The sequence below is a fragment of the Prunus persica genome, chromosome G1 (assembly GCF_000346465.2).
Source record: "Prunus persica cultivar Lovell chromosome G1, Prunus_persica_NCBIv2, whole genome shotgun sequence".
NCBI lineage: Eukaryota > Viridiplantae > Streptophyta > Magnoliopsida > Rosales > Rosaceae > Prunus > Prunus persica.
Window position 1 is genome coordinate 12922699 of NC_034009.1, and position 16190 is coordinate 12938888.

At 37.3% G+C, this 16190-nt stretch overlaps 1 protein-coding gene and 1 long non-coding RNA gene across 2 annotated transcripts; both read right to left on the reverse strand.

Moving 5' to 3' along the window:
- Positions 555 to 5822, reverse strand: LOC109946766. Its single transcript, XR_002269836.1, has 3 exons — positions 5521 to 5822; positions 1346 to 1409; positions 555 to 700 (listed from the first exon to the last, which is right to left on the reverse strand). It is a non-coding gene; the product is annotated as an uncharacterized LOC109946766 (long non-coding RNA).
- On the reverse strand, positions 6056 to 9746 carry LOC18793487 (TMV resistance protein N). Its single transcript, XM_020554072.1, has 5 exons — positions 9191 to 9746; positions 7714 to 8815; positions 7322 to 7600; positions 6243 to 7225; positions 6056 to 6122 (listed from the first exon to the last, which is right to left on the reverse strand). The coding sequence occupies exons 1-5, from the start codon at positions 9694 to 9696 to the stop codon at positions 6056 to 6058; spliced, it is 2937 nt and encodes a 978-aa protein (XP_020409661.1). The 5' UTR covers positions 9697 to 9746.

The window sequence follows — 16190 nt, forward strand, 5'->3', positions numbered from 1 at the left end:
ACATTTTCGGAGTATCCGGGACTCCGATTTATGATCCGTCGATTCCTACACGGTCCTGGAATTATCTAGTTCAACATATATGAAAATGACCACAAAAAAGTTTCTTAAAAGGAGTGCAAGAGTGAGTGAACCGTTGAATTTACATCCAACGGTAAGTGACCACAAATCTCTTGGACCCCTGTACTCTAAGAGATCAGGACTGTATATATATATAATAATGAGTAAATGTATATCATAAAAATAAAATTTATTATCTTTAATTTTTAATTTTATAAATATATATTAATCTTCCAAGTTGACAGGACCTGACCCAAATTCCACTTTGGAATCTAGGCCGAACCTTGTGTGTGTCCGACACTTGGCGGGTGCCGGGCAAAAATGACCTAATTGCCCTTCTATTCTAAGCTCGATAAAATATCAAGTTTGACTCCTACGAAAAATTTCGGCAAAGTCTCCCCTATAGTTTGATCATTTTCCAAATTTACACCTGTCAAACAAGCATATATATACAACCCAACAGCCAGCATGCGTATACATATACAATCCAACAATTAAATCTGAGTTCTTGGGCAGGTTATCAGAGCAACCACTGAGAAATTTCACAAAGAGTCAACTCATTTACAGAAGAGCCCTATATCAGAATGGGGAAGCGTGGGAAGTGGGAATGGCCCTGTGGTGGATTACTGTGCACGCCTACTGCCTGGGGGCGCAAAACATTGAAAAATGTGAGTGGACCAACAATAAAGTTTTAGAAAATAGTATAAGAACATATTAACCCTACTGTAAAAACAGTTATAAAAACTGAATCAATATCCTCATATATATATACTCGTACTAAACTCATGCATTCATATATATGCATATATTACCAAACATTAATCATGCTGAAAGACATTGAAATGAAGTTCAACTTACTACCTAGGCATACTTATTTATTCTCACCAAAACCTTAATTCCTATCTATTCCTTGTGTCACCGTGGTGACACACCCTCGCAGGACTCAGGTTAGCCTGATCCGCCCTCCTGCAAGACTCAAGGGACACTAGACCCACCTAAGCTGCATTCCTCATGGGGCAAAATTCAAGCATGCTGACTTAACTGAAGACACTACTTAATATAAATAAAACTATCACCTCTCATCTTAAAACTCTGCCACCATCTTATTCGATTTCTAAAATCCTTATTTTTACTATTCTTTAGGTACTCACATCTCGGTAGCCAATAAATAAAATACTTAACCTTAGCAACACATGCTAGAAAACCCTCGATCTATTGCATGCTTATATAGATCAAATAATGAATTTAAATTGCATAAAACCATTTATGAAAGCAAAGGTCCACTCACTCCTGGTCCGAGCTAGCTGGATCCCTTGAAGGTCCTTCCTGCAGGTCGGTCCAAGCCCGTGTGCCTGATTAAAACATAATGAATATTTAAATAATAAAACTGCTCAGTATAAGTATTTAAATAAAACCCTGACCCCCGGCTCCTAGAAGTGCATGCACTAACTTTAGAAAACATTTCCTATGCCCACAAAAGTTTTCCTCACATTTGGATACTATTTGAGCCTCGAACGGATTTTGCATATTGTGCAATATCCAGGTTCAATAGGTTTGGACCATTGGATCAAACCCAAATTCACTATGTCGTACCTCGTATTTCTAAAAAAATGTAGGATACGACGGATCGCGAATCGGAGTCCCGGATACTCCGAAATCACGAACCCTAGGGTTAGGTTTACAATAACTATCCAATTGTACAATCGTGGTCGATCCGACCGTCCGATCGAGATCAAACTTTTGGGACTTGTGTCCTAAGTATATTGGAACCTCTAGGAGCTTCCGGATTAGAATTTAGAGCTCGTGGGCCCACGGGGTCCCAGGGTTGACTTTTTGGGACTTTAGTACTTTTTGAGTCCCAAGGCACTTCTCAACCATTCATCAAAAATCAAGCATCATACTATTATGGCCTCAGGCCTCAATAAATCATTATGCTAATAAAATTCATCTCAGCTTTCAGAATATCAATAATACACTAACATTCTCAAAGACTCCAACTCGTGGCTGCACTTTGTAAACTTAGGCTGCCTACGTACCCTTACTGAGGGATCAAACCACTTGTAGTTATTTCCTCTACTCATGTCAATCACACACTGAAAATAAGTATGCCATACACTGAACTCTATTATTTTAGGTTAAATTCCTGTAGACTTGGCACCTCGTGTGCATCTTTACTCTAGTGGAGTGCCTGACATGATATCAGATTATTTCGTTTTCCCGGTATGACTGAGTTTAAGGCATCCAGAAGGGTGTGAAAAATTTGTTGAGGTTTTCATATGAAAAATATAATATACAGGTTGAAAGTAAACGGCTCGAGCGGAACTATAATTGGGGACATAAATTTTTATGTCGAGGATTGGGGAAAGTAAAACTGGAGTTGTGGGTATGTTGGATTCGAGAGCTTAGGCAGTGTTGGAGATTGCATCCAGTTTGGGATGTTGTAGTAAGCATAGGTTACAACTATACCATTGTAGAGGGGAGTGTTGTCTTAGGTTGTTTAACCATCTAACATATTAGGATTAGCAAATCGTTTGGGGGCAAAGATGATGGTTTGGGGGAAAAGATGTTGTCAAACTCTCGAGACATGTGTCCTAGGCATATTGGAACCTTTAGGGACTCTCGGATTGGTGATAGGAGGTCGTGGGCCCTGGGCCTTGTTGACCAAGTATAGGCAGTTTGACACCTCGGTCGATCGTGAATTTTTCGAGGCAGTTATATCTTTTGAGAAGTGAGAAAATGGTCACGTCGACGAGTCCTGAACGAGAATGAGTTATCTAAGTCTTGTTTCGGGTTGAATAGATAGTTAATTATAGGTTATGGCTCGGATAGAAGCAGTATGTAACAACCCGATCCTAAATTAATTTTTAATTATTATTTTATTCAAGGAAATGATTAGAATACCCTCAGAATATTTCATTAGGTTTAAAAGTTGACTTTTTTATTTGGGAAAGAATTTGGGAATTTCAATGACACATCTGCATAGAACACATCGAGATGAGTTCGTAGACATGTAATTTGCTCAAATCCAAGTTGTATCGAGAAAGATACGATCAAAATACGGCGAAGGGCAAAATGGAAATTTGCAAATCAAATTTTAAAAACTCTCTCCTCTTTCTCCTCCTAACAACCCTCCCTCTCTCTGTTTTCTCTCTAGTCGAATGGCTCCAAGGGCTGCCGTCGTCGCCCTGTCGCGTCACTGGCCACGAGACCGGTCTAGATTGGACCGCCACCACCTTAGCTCTCCATTTCACCGCACCCCCGACGTTGTCGACCGCTCTAATTGCCGAAAAACTCGAAAACCCAGCCGGTTTTCCCCGAGATTCAAACCTCTCGATCTCTCTCCTCCGCCACCAATTCCGGCAATCAACGTATGGTTTTACAATTACTTTTCAGGCTCTAGCTGATAGTTGGGTAGGATTTGAGAAATTTCTACATTTGACAGGTTGATTTTTGAGTTAGGGTTCGGCCAATTTTGGGATCACAATTCCTGCCACTTCCGGCCAGTTTTTGGGGTGGGTCTAAGAACAAAAGTGGTTCCAAATAAGGTTTTACTCAAGGCACCCACATGTTGCTGATGCGTATGGCGGCGCGTGGGCTAGCAGTGGACCGGCTTTGGGTCCTAAAATGACCTCCTTGTTCTCACGAGCGCGTTATAGATTCCATTTTGGTTAACGTTTGAACCCTGTACGGATCTCGCCTACTATGCAATTTTCTGGCTCGATATGTTTGAGACTTTGGATCATAGTCTTTTTCAGATAGGTTGAACTAAATAATTCCAGGATCATATAGAAGTCGACGAATCGTAAATCTGAGTTCCGGATACTCCAAAAATGCCAACCCTAGGGCTAGGTTTACAGTAACCATCCGATCGTGCGATCGTGAGTAATCTGACCGTCCGATGGAGATCAAACTCTCGAGACATGTGTCCTAGGCATATTGGAACCTTTAGGAACTCTCGGATTGGTGATAGGAGGTCGTGGGCTCCGTTGGCCCTATTGACCACGTATGGGCAGTTTGACACCTTGGTCGACCGTGAATTTTCCGAGGCAGTTATATCCTTTGAGAAATGATAAAATGGTCATGTAGATGAGTCCTGACCGAGAATGAGTTATCTAAGTCTTGTTTCGGATTGAATAGATAGTTAATTATAGGTTGCGGCTTGGATATAAGCAGTATCTCCGAGACCTACAAGGTTTGCAGCTTGGCCTGCGAGGATTGCAGCTCGGATAGAAGGGGTATCTCTGAGACCTGCTAGGATTGCTGCCCAGCCTGCGAGGATGGAATTGACGGTATTAATGGAGTTGACGAATCAGGATTAGAGTTACGCCTAGGTGGAGAGAATTTCAGTTATGAGATATTCTTGAACTAAAATACGGGAGTTCAGTGTATGGTATACTTATTTTCAATGTGTGACTGACATGAGTAGAGGAAATAAATACGTGTGACTTGATACCTCGGTAAGGGTACGTAGGTAGCCTACGTTTACAAGGTGCAGCCAAGAGTTGGAGTCTTTGAGATTGTTAGTGTATTATTGATATTCTGAAAGCTGGGATGAATTTTATTAGCATAATGATTTATTCGATTTATTGAGGCCTGATGCCAGAATAGTATGATGCTTGATTTTTGATATAATTTGATACATATTGGCAGTTGGGTTATATATAAACATATATGCTTGTTTTATAGGTGGGAATCTTTGGAAAATGTCCAATTTACAGGGGAGACTCTGCTGAATTTTCGGTAGAAGTCATACTCGAATTTCATTGAAGTTTGGTTAGAAGGGCAATTTGGTCATTTGTGCCCGGCATCCACTAGGTGTCGGACATGCACAGGGTTCAGCTTGGATTTCAAAGTGGAATTTGTGTCGGTTCCTGTTAAGAAAAGTGTTTTCATTAAACCCTAAACTGTTTCTAGAATAGAAAAGTATTTTCATTAAACCCTGGAAATAATTAAAAAGAAAGAAAGTGTCCAAATTAGGAAGCGAGGAAAAAAAAAAGGGCCCACCATAACTAATTATACAGTGACTGTATTTTCAACATCCAATACACAAAACGAACATAAACGAGAAAAGGGAGAAAAAATAGCGAAAGAATAAAGGGCCAACCTTTGATTTGGTTCCTAAGACTTAATTTTTAATGTATCCGAACTATGTCTCCCTAATTTATTTTTTATTTTTTTACAATTGTTGCAGATTTTTTTAAGGGGGAATTATTGCAGATTTATAAGGAGTATAACTAGGGTTTAAACTACTCGTTATTTATGCCATTAGATTAATCTAATGGTCTATATTGAATAGTTGCTCACAAAATATCATTTTTAGGTCCTTAAGTGAGTGTCACTGCAAATCAAAAAATAAAAAATAAATAAAAATAGAAAGTGGTGTAATCATTACTAATTTTGTGCTGGAAGGGGAGGCTAATAAAAAGGTTTTTTAAAAGAACAAAAAAAGTGACGCGAACTCACATTGAAATGCAGAGGGAGGTAATCTTTTTTCTCTTTCCGGGTCGAACTTCATCACCATCATCAGCATCTAATTCCTCTTCATTTTCATCATCATCACCATCCTCTGGCATTGAGCAAAAACCAAAACCATCCTTTGGCATGCTGTTAAGAGACAGATGGACCCCACAGCTTTTGAAGAGCCCTCTGCCGCCCTTGTAGGAAACATTAATAATTCGATGAATAAACGACTTCAATTGATCATCACTCCTTCGCTTCGTGTGAGCAGGTAATGGAATTTTGCGCGGTACTGCAATATAGCGCAGCCCCACATGACCTGCCCCTGTCAATCCTTTCGACACTGAGTAATCATTACCAGGATACGTCGAATTCAAAATTGACAAATAAGGAAACTGCAGCCTAATAAATGATTCCGTAGGTTCACAAACAATACACAAAACCAAGTTCTCCAATCCGGAAGTCCAAGGAATTTCAATCGGTAAGTCCAACAAATGATCGTTATCATTTGGAAGAAGTACACCTACGTCCTTGCGAAAACTCAACGACTCTGGAACTTCACTGCCTGGAAGTAAAACATTAATAAAATGTTCGGTATTGACTGCTGCCTGTAACACAAGACAAGACAAGAGAGGCGTATATTAATTAGTCATGCGTGCATACTATAGCATTAACAATACATGTAATGTACGCGTATTATATAGAAATTAAGAGAAAAAGATATATACGTCACCTGATTCACTAAAATATTTGCCATCTTTGCAGCGTCCAACCCTATATTATCGCATAGCCTATGGCAATTGGACAAATTCATGTACTGAATATGTTGCATGTCTTCGTCTTCCAATATCTTTGACAATGTTGGAAATCTTTCCAGTGATATGCAATCAGCCATATTGATAATTTCTATAGACGCTGGAAGTTGTCCTACAATTTCTACAAGCTTCTTGCAACCACTCAAATTAAGCATCTTCAAGTTGACAAATTTGCACACAGGAAGACTGACAAAATTGCTTTTGGATAGATCAATATCATTAAAGTTCAACCAGCAACAAAAATTCTCCAAGGAATTAATGTATGATACATTGCACTCTTGCATCCATAATGAAAATAGAGGAAGTGATTCTGCACTCGATAAAACTTTAGAGATCAATTTATTTGGAAGTGTGACAAGTTTCAGGCATCGATTCAGGTTTAAATATGTGAGATTTTGCAACTCATAAATACTTTGTGGCAGATTTGCAAGGTTTTCACATCCTTCTAAATTTAAAATTTCAAGCGCAGTGAAATCTCCAATTGATGAAGGCAACTCTTCTATTGCAGTTCTTTCTAAACATAACTTTTCAAGTGTAGTTAGATGTCCAATTGAGGAAGGCAATTCTTTTATAGCAGTTCTCCCAAGGTCCAATTCAATTAAGGATTCCATTTTGTCCACAATTTCTGGTAAACTCTCCAACTTTGTGCAACCGCTAAGACCCAAATATTCCAGATATTTCCAGCAAACTTTATTTGGAAACTTGGTGAGTTCACGACAGCCAGCAAAGGCCAAATATTGAAGTTTATCAAGATATCCAACAGATGGATGAACCTCAACCAAACTTTCACAACAACTCGCATTCAAGTACCTTAAGTTTGGGCTGCCGGATAGGTCGGGGATTTCAGTTAGGAATTCAGAGCCCATTAAATTCAAAGATGTCAACTTTGTCAAATGCTGTGAAACCGAAAAAGAATTGAAATAATAATAATAATCAAATGGATAGCATTAAAGAAATTTACATCAGTTAATAAACGAGACCTCTTAAAGTACCTTCAATCCCTCCCCTAGTTGTTTGATGCGGCTGTAAGGCAGATTGAGCAACCCTAGTCCCTTTGGACGAAAATTGGGTGGAAAAGATTGGAGCGGACATCTATACCAATCAAGCACTCTCAACATGTTTGGGAGACAACCAATGTCTCCAGAAAGACATACGTTATAGTTCATGAAAATTTTAAGATTTTTCATCTTCGAGAAGCAGTCAACATCCAAGAATATCTCATAATCCTTTTTAGGAGAATTTAACATGATGGCTACGATTTTTTTTTTCCCCTAACATAAAAAAGAAAAGGGACCATTGTTACAAAGTATTTAATAAAAAACATGCACCAGTTTCAAATTCAACTTTTCTTCCAGATAAAAATAATAATAATTATTATACTTACAGTATTATTAGTCAGAACATGCTCGACATCTTCATGAAACCACAATCTGCTACGTCCTCCGGCTTCAGTGGGCGACTCTTGCTCAACTATGTCCTTACCCATCTCTTCTAATAAGTCATGCATCCGAATATAATCTCCATGTTCAACACTTATGAGGGCCTTTTCAATGAGTACTTCAATACCATACCTAGGGCTGAGGTCACAAGCTTCTAGTGTTTCTATCACATAGTTTCTACTTTTACCCTTAAAGAAACATGCGATGTCAAGGAAAACCTCCTTGACAATATCATCCAAGGTATCGTAACTTATTTTGAGAACATCTTGAATTTTCTTGCTTTTGAAACCATCCAATGCATGTTCCCATTTATCTATACTTCCACCACATAGACAACAACCGAGAACTTTCAAAGCCAAAGGAAGGCCTTGAGCATAGCGTATTGCACGTTCTGCAAGTTTCACATAATCACCCAAAGGAGGCCCACTTGTTTTGAAGGCATGCCAACAGAAGAGCTCAAGAGCTTTATCATCATCTAAAATCTTGACCTCATGTATTAAATTAACCTCATGAGCAGTTAACAGTTGCTTATCCCTTGTTGTTATGATAATTCTACTGCCTACACCAAACCAATCACGTGCCCCAACTAACTTGTGTAACTGTTCCATGTCATCCACGTCATCAAGAACCAAGAGAACCTTTCTACGACTCAACCATTCCTTTATCATAGTGACTCCTTTATCAACATTGGTCACCTTCAAATTTTTTACCCTTTGAATGTCAGAAAGAAGATTCTCTTGTAATCCGACTGAACCTTCATGCGACGTTGACCTTTCTCTAACGTTTGCCAAAAAGGAACAACTCTCAAATTTGTGGGCAATTGAATTATAAACAGCTTTAGCAATTGTGGTCTTACCTATTCCACCAGTTCCCCACACACCTATCATACGAACATCGCTTTCCCCCAAATCTAGTAGCTCATTCATAACTTGTACTTGAGCTTGCATTCCAACTGGATGCTCTGCCACTTCCAAACACACGGTGTTTAATACGTGTTTTGAAATCTCCTCAATAATGTTTTGGATAAACTCATATTCAGATTGACGCCTGCCAATTGAAAAGAAAATGAAGCATTTAGTGACATGGCATTTCTACATAAAATAAAAAATATAAAGAACATTATACACACAAAAAGAAGAGAATTTTGAGCGACGATGAATAAATTAACTCTTATAAAACTGATTCCAATTAAAGTTTTTCAAGAATTGGAATCAAAACTAGTTTTATTTTTAAAATACACGATCTTATATTTTTCAATAATAAATATAATTTTTTAAACGGAGAAAATTAATTTATTAATAATAAGTATAACCATAATAATTTTCGCACTATTAATTAATTATTGACATAAAAATATAGTGGCTACACTTATTACAAACAAAACAGAAGGAAAAGCATTATATAAGGGGGTTAGAAATTTACTCGTCCAAAGTGAACCCTGACAAAGATGCTACTTGTGAAAGAGCTGCCCTCCATTTGTTGACCTTCTGCATGTTTTCTTTGTATTTGCACTCCATGTTAGCCAGTGCATCCCCGAAGCTACCTCTCTGATTCCGTACATCTGATGGATTCACCTTGTAAAAAACTGGTATGACCAGTTGTTGTTTTGATTTCTTGCAGTCAAGAATCTTAACAAGTTCATCCAAACACCACTTTGAAGAGGCATAGTTTTTAGAGAACACAACGACAGAAATCTTTGATTCTTCAATTGCTGTGAAAAGCGCACTTGATATTTCTTCTCCTCTTATGAGCTCATCATCATCCCTGAAGGAGTTAATGCCTTGTTGACATAAAGCGCTATACAAATGGTCTGTGAAGTTGTGGCGCGTGTCTTCGCCTTTGAAGCTCAGAAAGACATGGTATTTCCATGATTTGGTGAAAGAAGCAGAAGAAGAAGAGGCTCCTCGGTTGGCCATGGAAGCCAACATAATTGTTTCAATGTTTGCTTCTCTCTGGATTCGCTAAGCCAAATATGAGTCTTTTTTACTTGAAGAGTTTGGACGTGAGCAAATGTAAAAGGCAAATGTCGCTGAAACTTCCGGTCTTCAGTTATTTATGCGTTTTCACGTGATGAAGAGCCCACGACTTCCCTGACACAACCTGCCTGTCAATGCTTGTTGAAAGTTAAACCGAGACCACCGGATATGTTTTGTTTATTGCAACATTTAACTAATTTTTTATTACTATAGGAGACATGCTTTTGGTGGAGCGGCCTCTAGTTTCTAGGATGTTTTTCTCTTTTTGCTGAAAAGTCTCACTCTCTCAGAAGAGTTTGGGTGTGAGCAAATGCAGAAAACGTTCTCTTTGCTTTGCATTTAATGTGAATTCATGAAAAGATGAGGAAGTTTACTTCCAGTTTCCCAAGAATGTGGCTCATAACGGGTGAGCAAATAAAATATAAGAGAGGATAATATTTACAATGGTAATTTAATAAAAATATATGGATGGAATCTGTCTCACTAATCAAGGCTCTTTTCTCTTTCCTCTATATAATTAGTAAAGTTCCGATCTTTTGGACCACAGGAGTCTAAGAGATTGTGGTCACCCACCTTTGGATATTAATTCAATGGTTTAAAAAAGTTTTTAAAAAGGAGTGCAAGAGTGAGTCAACTGTTGAATTTACATCCAACGGTGAGTGACCACAGATCTCTTGGACCCCTGTATTTCAAAAGATCAGGACTAATAATTAGTAATAGTTATTCTAAATAATAAATATTATAATAAAAAATGTGAGAGCATGCACGTGCATCGAAGATGCGCCCAAACCAACCCCTCTTTTTCTTTCTTTTGTAATTTTTATTCTCCCCATATCTCAAATCTCCCAACACCTCCATTTTTTTATTTTTTTTCCATCTTCTTCCTTCCGTCACTGTCCATCTCTTCCTCTCTTTTTAATTTTTTTTCCTTCTTCTCTCTCTCTCTCTCTCTCTCTCTCTCTCTCCTACTTCTTCCTCTGTCACGCTGCAATTTTTTCCTTCTTCCTCTTTTGCGCGTCTGCCATATCTCTCTCTATTTTTTTTTTCCATCCCTCTCTCTTCTCTTCCTTCTTCTCCTTCTTCTCCTTCTTCCTCCTTTGCGCGTCTCCCATATCTCTCTATCTTTTGTTTTTTGAAGTTTTCATGTGGGTTTAATTTCAGGAATGGTTATGGGTTTTATTTATGTGTGGGTTTTATTTATGAGACTTAATTAGAAAGCTTCCATCTCTCAACCTTCTGTTGAAATCATTTTCAGATCAGACTTTTTTATATGTGAAGCCCAACCAACGACGACATTGTTCACACAGATCCGATTGTCTCTTTGACAACCACGTTGAAGCCCAACCAAAGACGACGTCAGTCTAAACCTTCATATGTAGCTGGATTGTGTTTGGAATTTTTTCTTTTGGTTTTTTATTCTTAAGTTTCTTGGTTTGAATTATTTGGTTAAAAGTTTCAACTCTTATGGAAGGATGATATATATATATATATTGTTTATATCACATTTGACCAAGCAACTAGAAGCAAATCTAAGCAAGACAAAGAGTCCCACATTGGAACATTACAAGATATGTAGACTCCCCCTCATCTAGAAAAGAAGACCACTCTCCACTTAGGAAGGGATCCCCTGGGCTGAGCTTGATATTTAGTCATGGGCTCCTCCCTTCTTATCTTTAGATTTGGGTCCAATCCTATATACAAATGTAAATACACATTATTATAATAATGAGAATATACTTCTCCGTGGACGTAGGCCATTCATTAAGAGTGAACCATGTATATCTTGTCTTCTGTTTAATTACAGCTTGCTCAAATTTTCACACACTTGGTGAAGGTCCTCACCTTCACCCATCATCCAGCATACCTCATCACTAATTTGGACTCAAAAGTGATGAACCATTTTTTAGCGTCATCACATATATATATATATATATGGGTCTTGACTCAGATTTTTTTTTAGCTTTGATTGTGATTTCAGCAAAGAATTGGGTGATGGGTATTTTGATTTGATTGTTGTAATCTGGTTTTCAGTAAGGGATCTGGCTTTCGGTAAGAGATGGTTTTCGGTAAGGAATCTGAATTTCAGTTAAAAATAAACATAAAAAAGAATTGGAAATTATTATAATTGTGAAAAATATAAGACACAAATATAACACAAATAATAATGGAAATGAATTTTTTTTTATTTTAAAGATAATGAAATGATGTTGGACAGCGTAGTCAAATCAAATAAAATAATAAAATATAAATACAGTTTGATTAGACATGATGTGGGGCCCACTTTGGAGCAATTGGATGGTCAACACAATTTGTTAAGAAATGGTGTTTTTAATCGTGAGAAAACCCAATAGTTACAGTCACAAAAGTCACGGAATCAAAACTTGTAACTGCACTGTTACTAATGACTTTAGTCACGAATATTCATGGCTAATATTGCCAAAAATCACGAAAAAAAAAAAGTGACTGTTGTATGTTTTTTTTGTAGTGAACTCTCATACCAAATTATTAAAGGAAAAAAAAATGTTAAATTTTCTTTTTAACATTGTAGATTTTTTATTTTGATTTTAAAAAATGAAAAATTAAAATTTAATACAATTTATTTTTAAAAGGGTGTTTTTCTCAGTAAGTAACTTTCTTATTTTTATTTTTTTCTTCCAAATAACGTTCTATAAGCTAAATTAAGATAAAGGAAGATAGATTTTTTATTTTTTATTTTCTTGATTGAACTATGTCAAGGGAAATGTCATACTGTGTATCTATGTATATAAATATATCTTATGCAAGATGCATTTCATAAAGATAATTAGGTATAAAAGTAATGGAAGAAAATCATATACGAGTTTTTAAAGTATTAATATTGGGTGGTTGATCGTTATCCAGATTTTAGGAGCAAAGGGCGACCCCTCTACCTCTAATAATATTCTTCCACCATCTTTAGCTGATTCCATTGAATCTCTATTTGTTAAGCATTTCCTTACAACATATAAAAAGTACAGTCTTTTAAGAGTGAAATGTGCTGAAGAAGTTATTAGAAAATGTCTACATCTTAAGGATTTTACAGAAATGCCAATAGAAAAGTTTCCACACGGAGAGACGACAAAAATGTTTGCAGATTGTATGACTTATTATATCGATGAATGTGTTGAGATATGATTTATTACCTTAATTATGTTGTGAAATTTGAGCTTTGGTATGAACAATCTTACTCTACTCTCTTTCTTTCTTGACATGAAAGTTTAAAAAATATAAATATGGATTCTTTCATATCTGCATGCAGTTTATGTGATCAATTTTTGTAATGGAATTTAAGCTCTAACACCCTGATTAAAGTTCACTTTTTGCATCTGAAGGCGATAGAGTTTTATTGATAAATCAGGATGAAAACAAGTACAAAAAAACTTGGCTATATTCCAGAGCATTAGGCGAGCTTTCTCAACCACAAATGGGAAAAGCAACCTTGCCACCGTTAGAGTGCCCCGCCCCCCTGGCGCAGTCCCCCTAAGATCATTCCTGTAAAAAATTACTTGTTACAATTCTCGCACAAAATGTCGATAATTAAATATGATGGTTCTTCAAACCAAATAGTAGTGGAGCCGATATGTGAACCAAAGCGTGCTAAACAATGAGCTACTCTATTTACAGTGCGGCAGATATGGGTAAAACCATCCTCAGTGATCTGACCGAGTAAGGTTCACTTAAATCTCTAGAACAGTAACAAACTCTCCCACTTTGGCTACACGTGATCTAGCCGCTGTAATTAGGATGACCAAAACTAAAGTTATAATATAAAGCTCATTAAATTTTATTTATTTATTTTTTTTTTGTCACAGATGTCATTGCTGAGTAGATATGGGAGATGGACATTGAATATTTATGTGGTTTTGCAAGGAGTGTGATTTAGTGCCCTAGTAGTATTACATTTAATAAAAACAGTACTTTGTTCAACCATTAAAGCAATATTATCTTGTGTTTTGTCTCTTGACTTATTAATAAAATTGTCCAATGCTAACATGTCAAGCTAGATCAGTATATTTCCTTGCACTCAAATTCTATCCCCTTTCTATGCATTAAAATAATACATGGGATGAAAGTTGATGTCTCTTCCAATAGGGAAAAAGATAGTTGGATCCAGGTGGATCATCACCATATATAAAGCACAAAGTTGACGGGTGATTGAGTGTTATAAAGCAACGTTGGTAGCCAAAGGATACAGTTAGACTTGTGGAGCTGGTTATCTAGATACATTATATTTGTCTGGTTGCAAAGATTAACAATATTCGAGTTCTTCTCTCATTAGCTCCAATTTTAGATTGACCTTTACAACAATTTAAGGCTTAAAATGTTTCGTGATACTTGTGAGTATAACGTTATGGTGACTAGCGTTGTATGAAATGTTGAAAAAAATACTTGGGGAGAAAATTAGAGATCTATTTCTGTGGGAGAAAAGGAGAGACTAACGTTAGCAATGGGAATTGGGAGGAAGAAAGTGCTAGAGAGGACCGAGGTGGGAATGGAGTGGGTTTAGTTTTGATCGTGGAAGAGAATTGAGAGTAAATCATGTCATTTTCTAATAAAACAAAATGAGGCCAATATAAGAGCATCAACAGTGGGAGGGTGTATTTTTGGAGGTATAAAGCCACTTTACATCCCATTTACACATCTGGGGGTTGTAAATGTGATTTTTGCTCCAGTGGAAAGATGTAAATCTAAAAATGTATAATTGATTTCTTTCATCTTTTTTGTTGTAGGTCCCACTTTTGTCAACTTTTCCACATGTAGGTCCCACCTGCAAGAGATGTAAAAAAAGATGTATATGTGCATCAAAATTTGCATCTCATGGTGGTGATGCAAATTTACACTCGTTTACACCTCCCGTTGCGGGTGATTCCGATCACAAAGGGTGTATATTTAACATACACCTCATTATACACCCTCCCACTGTGGATGCTCTAAGCATATTGAAAATTTCCGTTTTTATTCTTCTTCTTTTATCGCTGAAAAGTCAGAAGATTCATTGTTTATATTCTTCAATTGAATTAAGTTTATGATTTCCATTCCCCAAAAAGAGTACAAATATCAGAGCCGATTCAATTGAATTTAAACTATAATTTGTGTGATATAATTAAGGAATGAAAAGAGAAAGAGACAACAGGGGGGAAAATATGCAACATAAATCATGATTCAGTTGACCTTCTCATGTAACGAAACACAGAGCATAACAATATCAATAAAAAGAAGAAAATTACTATTATTCTTAATCAAATGACAATAAATTTATTATTTATTATTAGAGAGTTGTAAGAGACAACATTTGGCTAGACTCCTTGATCTATCACTTTTTCAAATAGAGAAAGTAATTCTTCCCAATTACCCATGTTGCAGTCTACCAATGATTGGAATTGTAGCGTGTGGGGAGAAGCCAAAATGGCGGCAACCCCAGCCACTTAACACTGACCAAGTTGGGAAGGAAAAGAAGCCACCACCTTGATTGCCATATTGCAAGATTGCAGAATGAAAGCAAAACTAACAGCAACCAACTTCCTGGAAAGAGCCCTTATATCATGTAACAAGCCCCGCAAGGGAGCATAAATGAGCGACTTACCATGTAGAGCCTCAATGAGCACTTTAGCATCGGATTCTACAATAACTTTTCTCCACCCATGTCGAGTCACCACCTCCAAAGCTCTTCTAATAGCCTACGCTTCAGACATGGCACTTCAAACACATGGACTGAGCCCTTGACAACCCCTCGCCTTGAACCAACCATGGTTATCTCGAAACACCTACCCAAAAGCGCAAGCTGATTGAACCGAGGGCAACCACCATCACAATTGGCCTTCGCAACTCCATGCCCAGGCCGTTGCCAAGAAGGTAGAGGAGGTGTCTTCAACTCCAGACAGCAAGTAGAGGAAAATAAAGCATGTCGTTTTGCAGCATAGTTGAATTGGTTTTATTTGGATTGCATCTTGACTGGATTGGCAGCATAATCCCTAAAATTAGGATATCAAAATCCATCTAACATGTTCCATCAAATTAGGGAATCCAATTACATCAATTAGAAGTTTAATGGCATATGACCACTATGTACAATTTTAATTGACTTATTTACTGTAGTGCCTCCTGAAATTATGGTCAAATCTCATTTTACCCCTTGAAAGTTAAAATAGCCCAGAATGCCTCCTTGACCAAGGTTTGGTTGTTCAATTTGCCCCTCACCGTTAACTCTGTCAAAAATTCTGTAAAACGCTGACATGGCATGAATGGGACCTATTCTTTTGCTAAAATGTATGCCACGTAAGTGCCACATGGGAAACAAAATTTAACAAATAGGAAAAAAATATTTAGAAAATTACTTTGTTCTCTCTTCTCTCTCTCCCTCTTTCTCCGTATGTGCCCGACCTGTCTCCTGGCCCAAACAACTACCATCACGACACACCCCCACCATC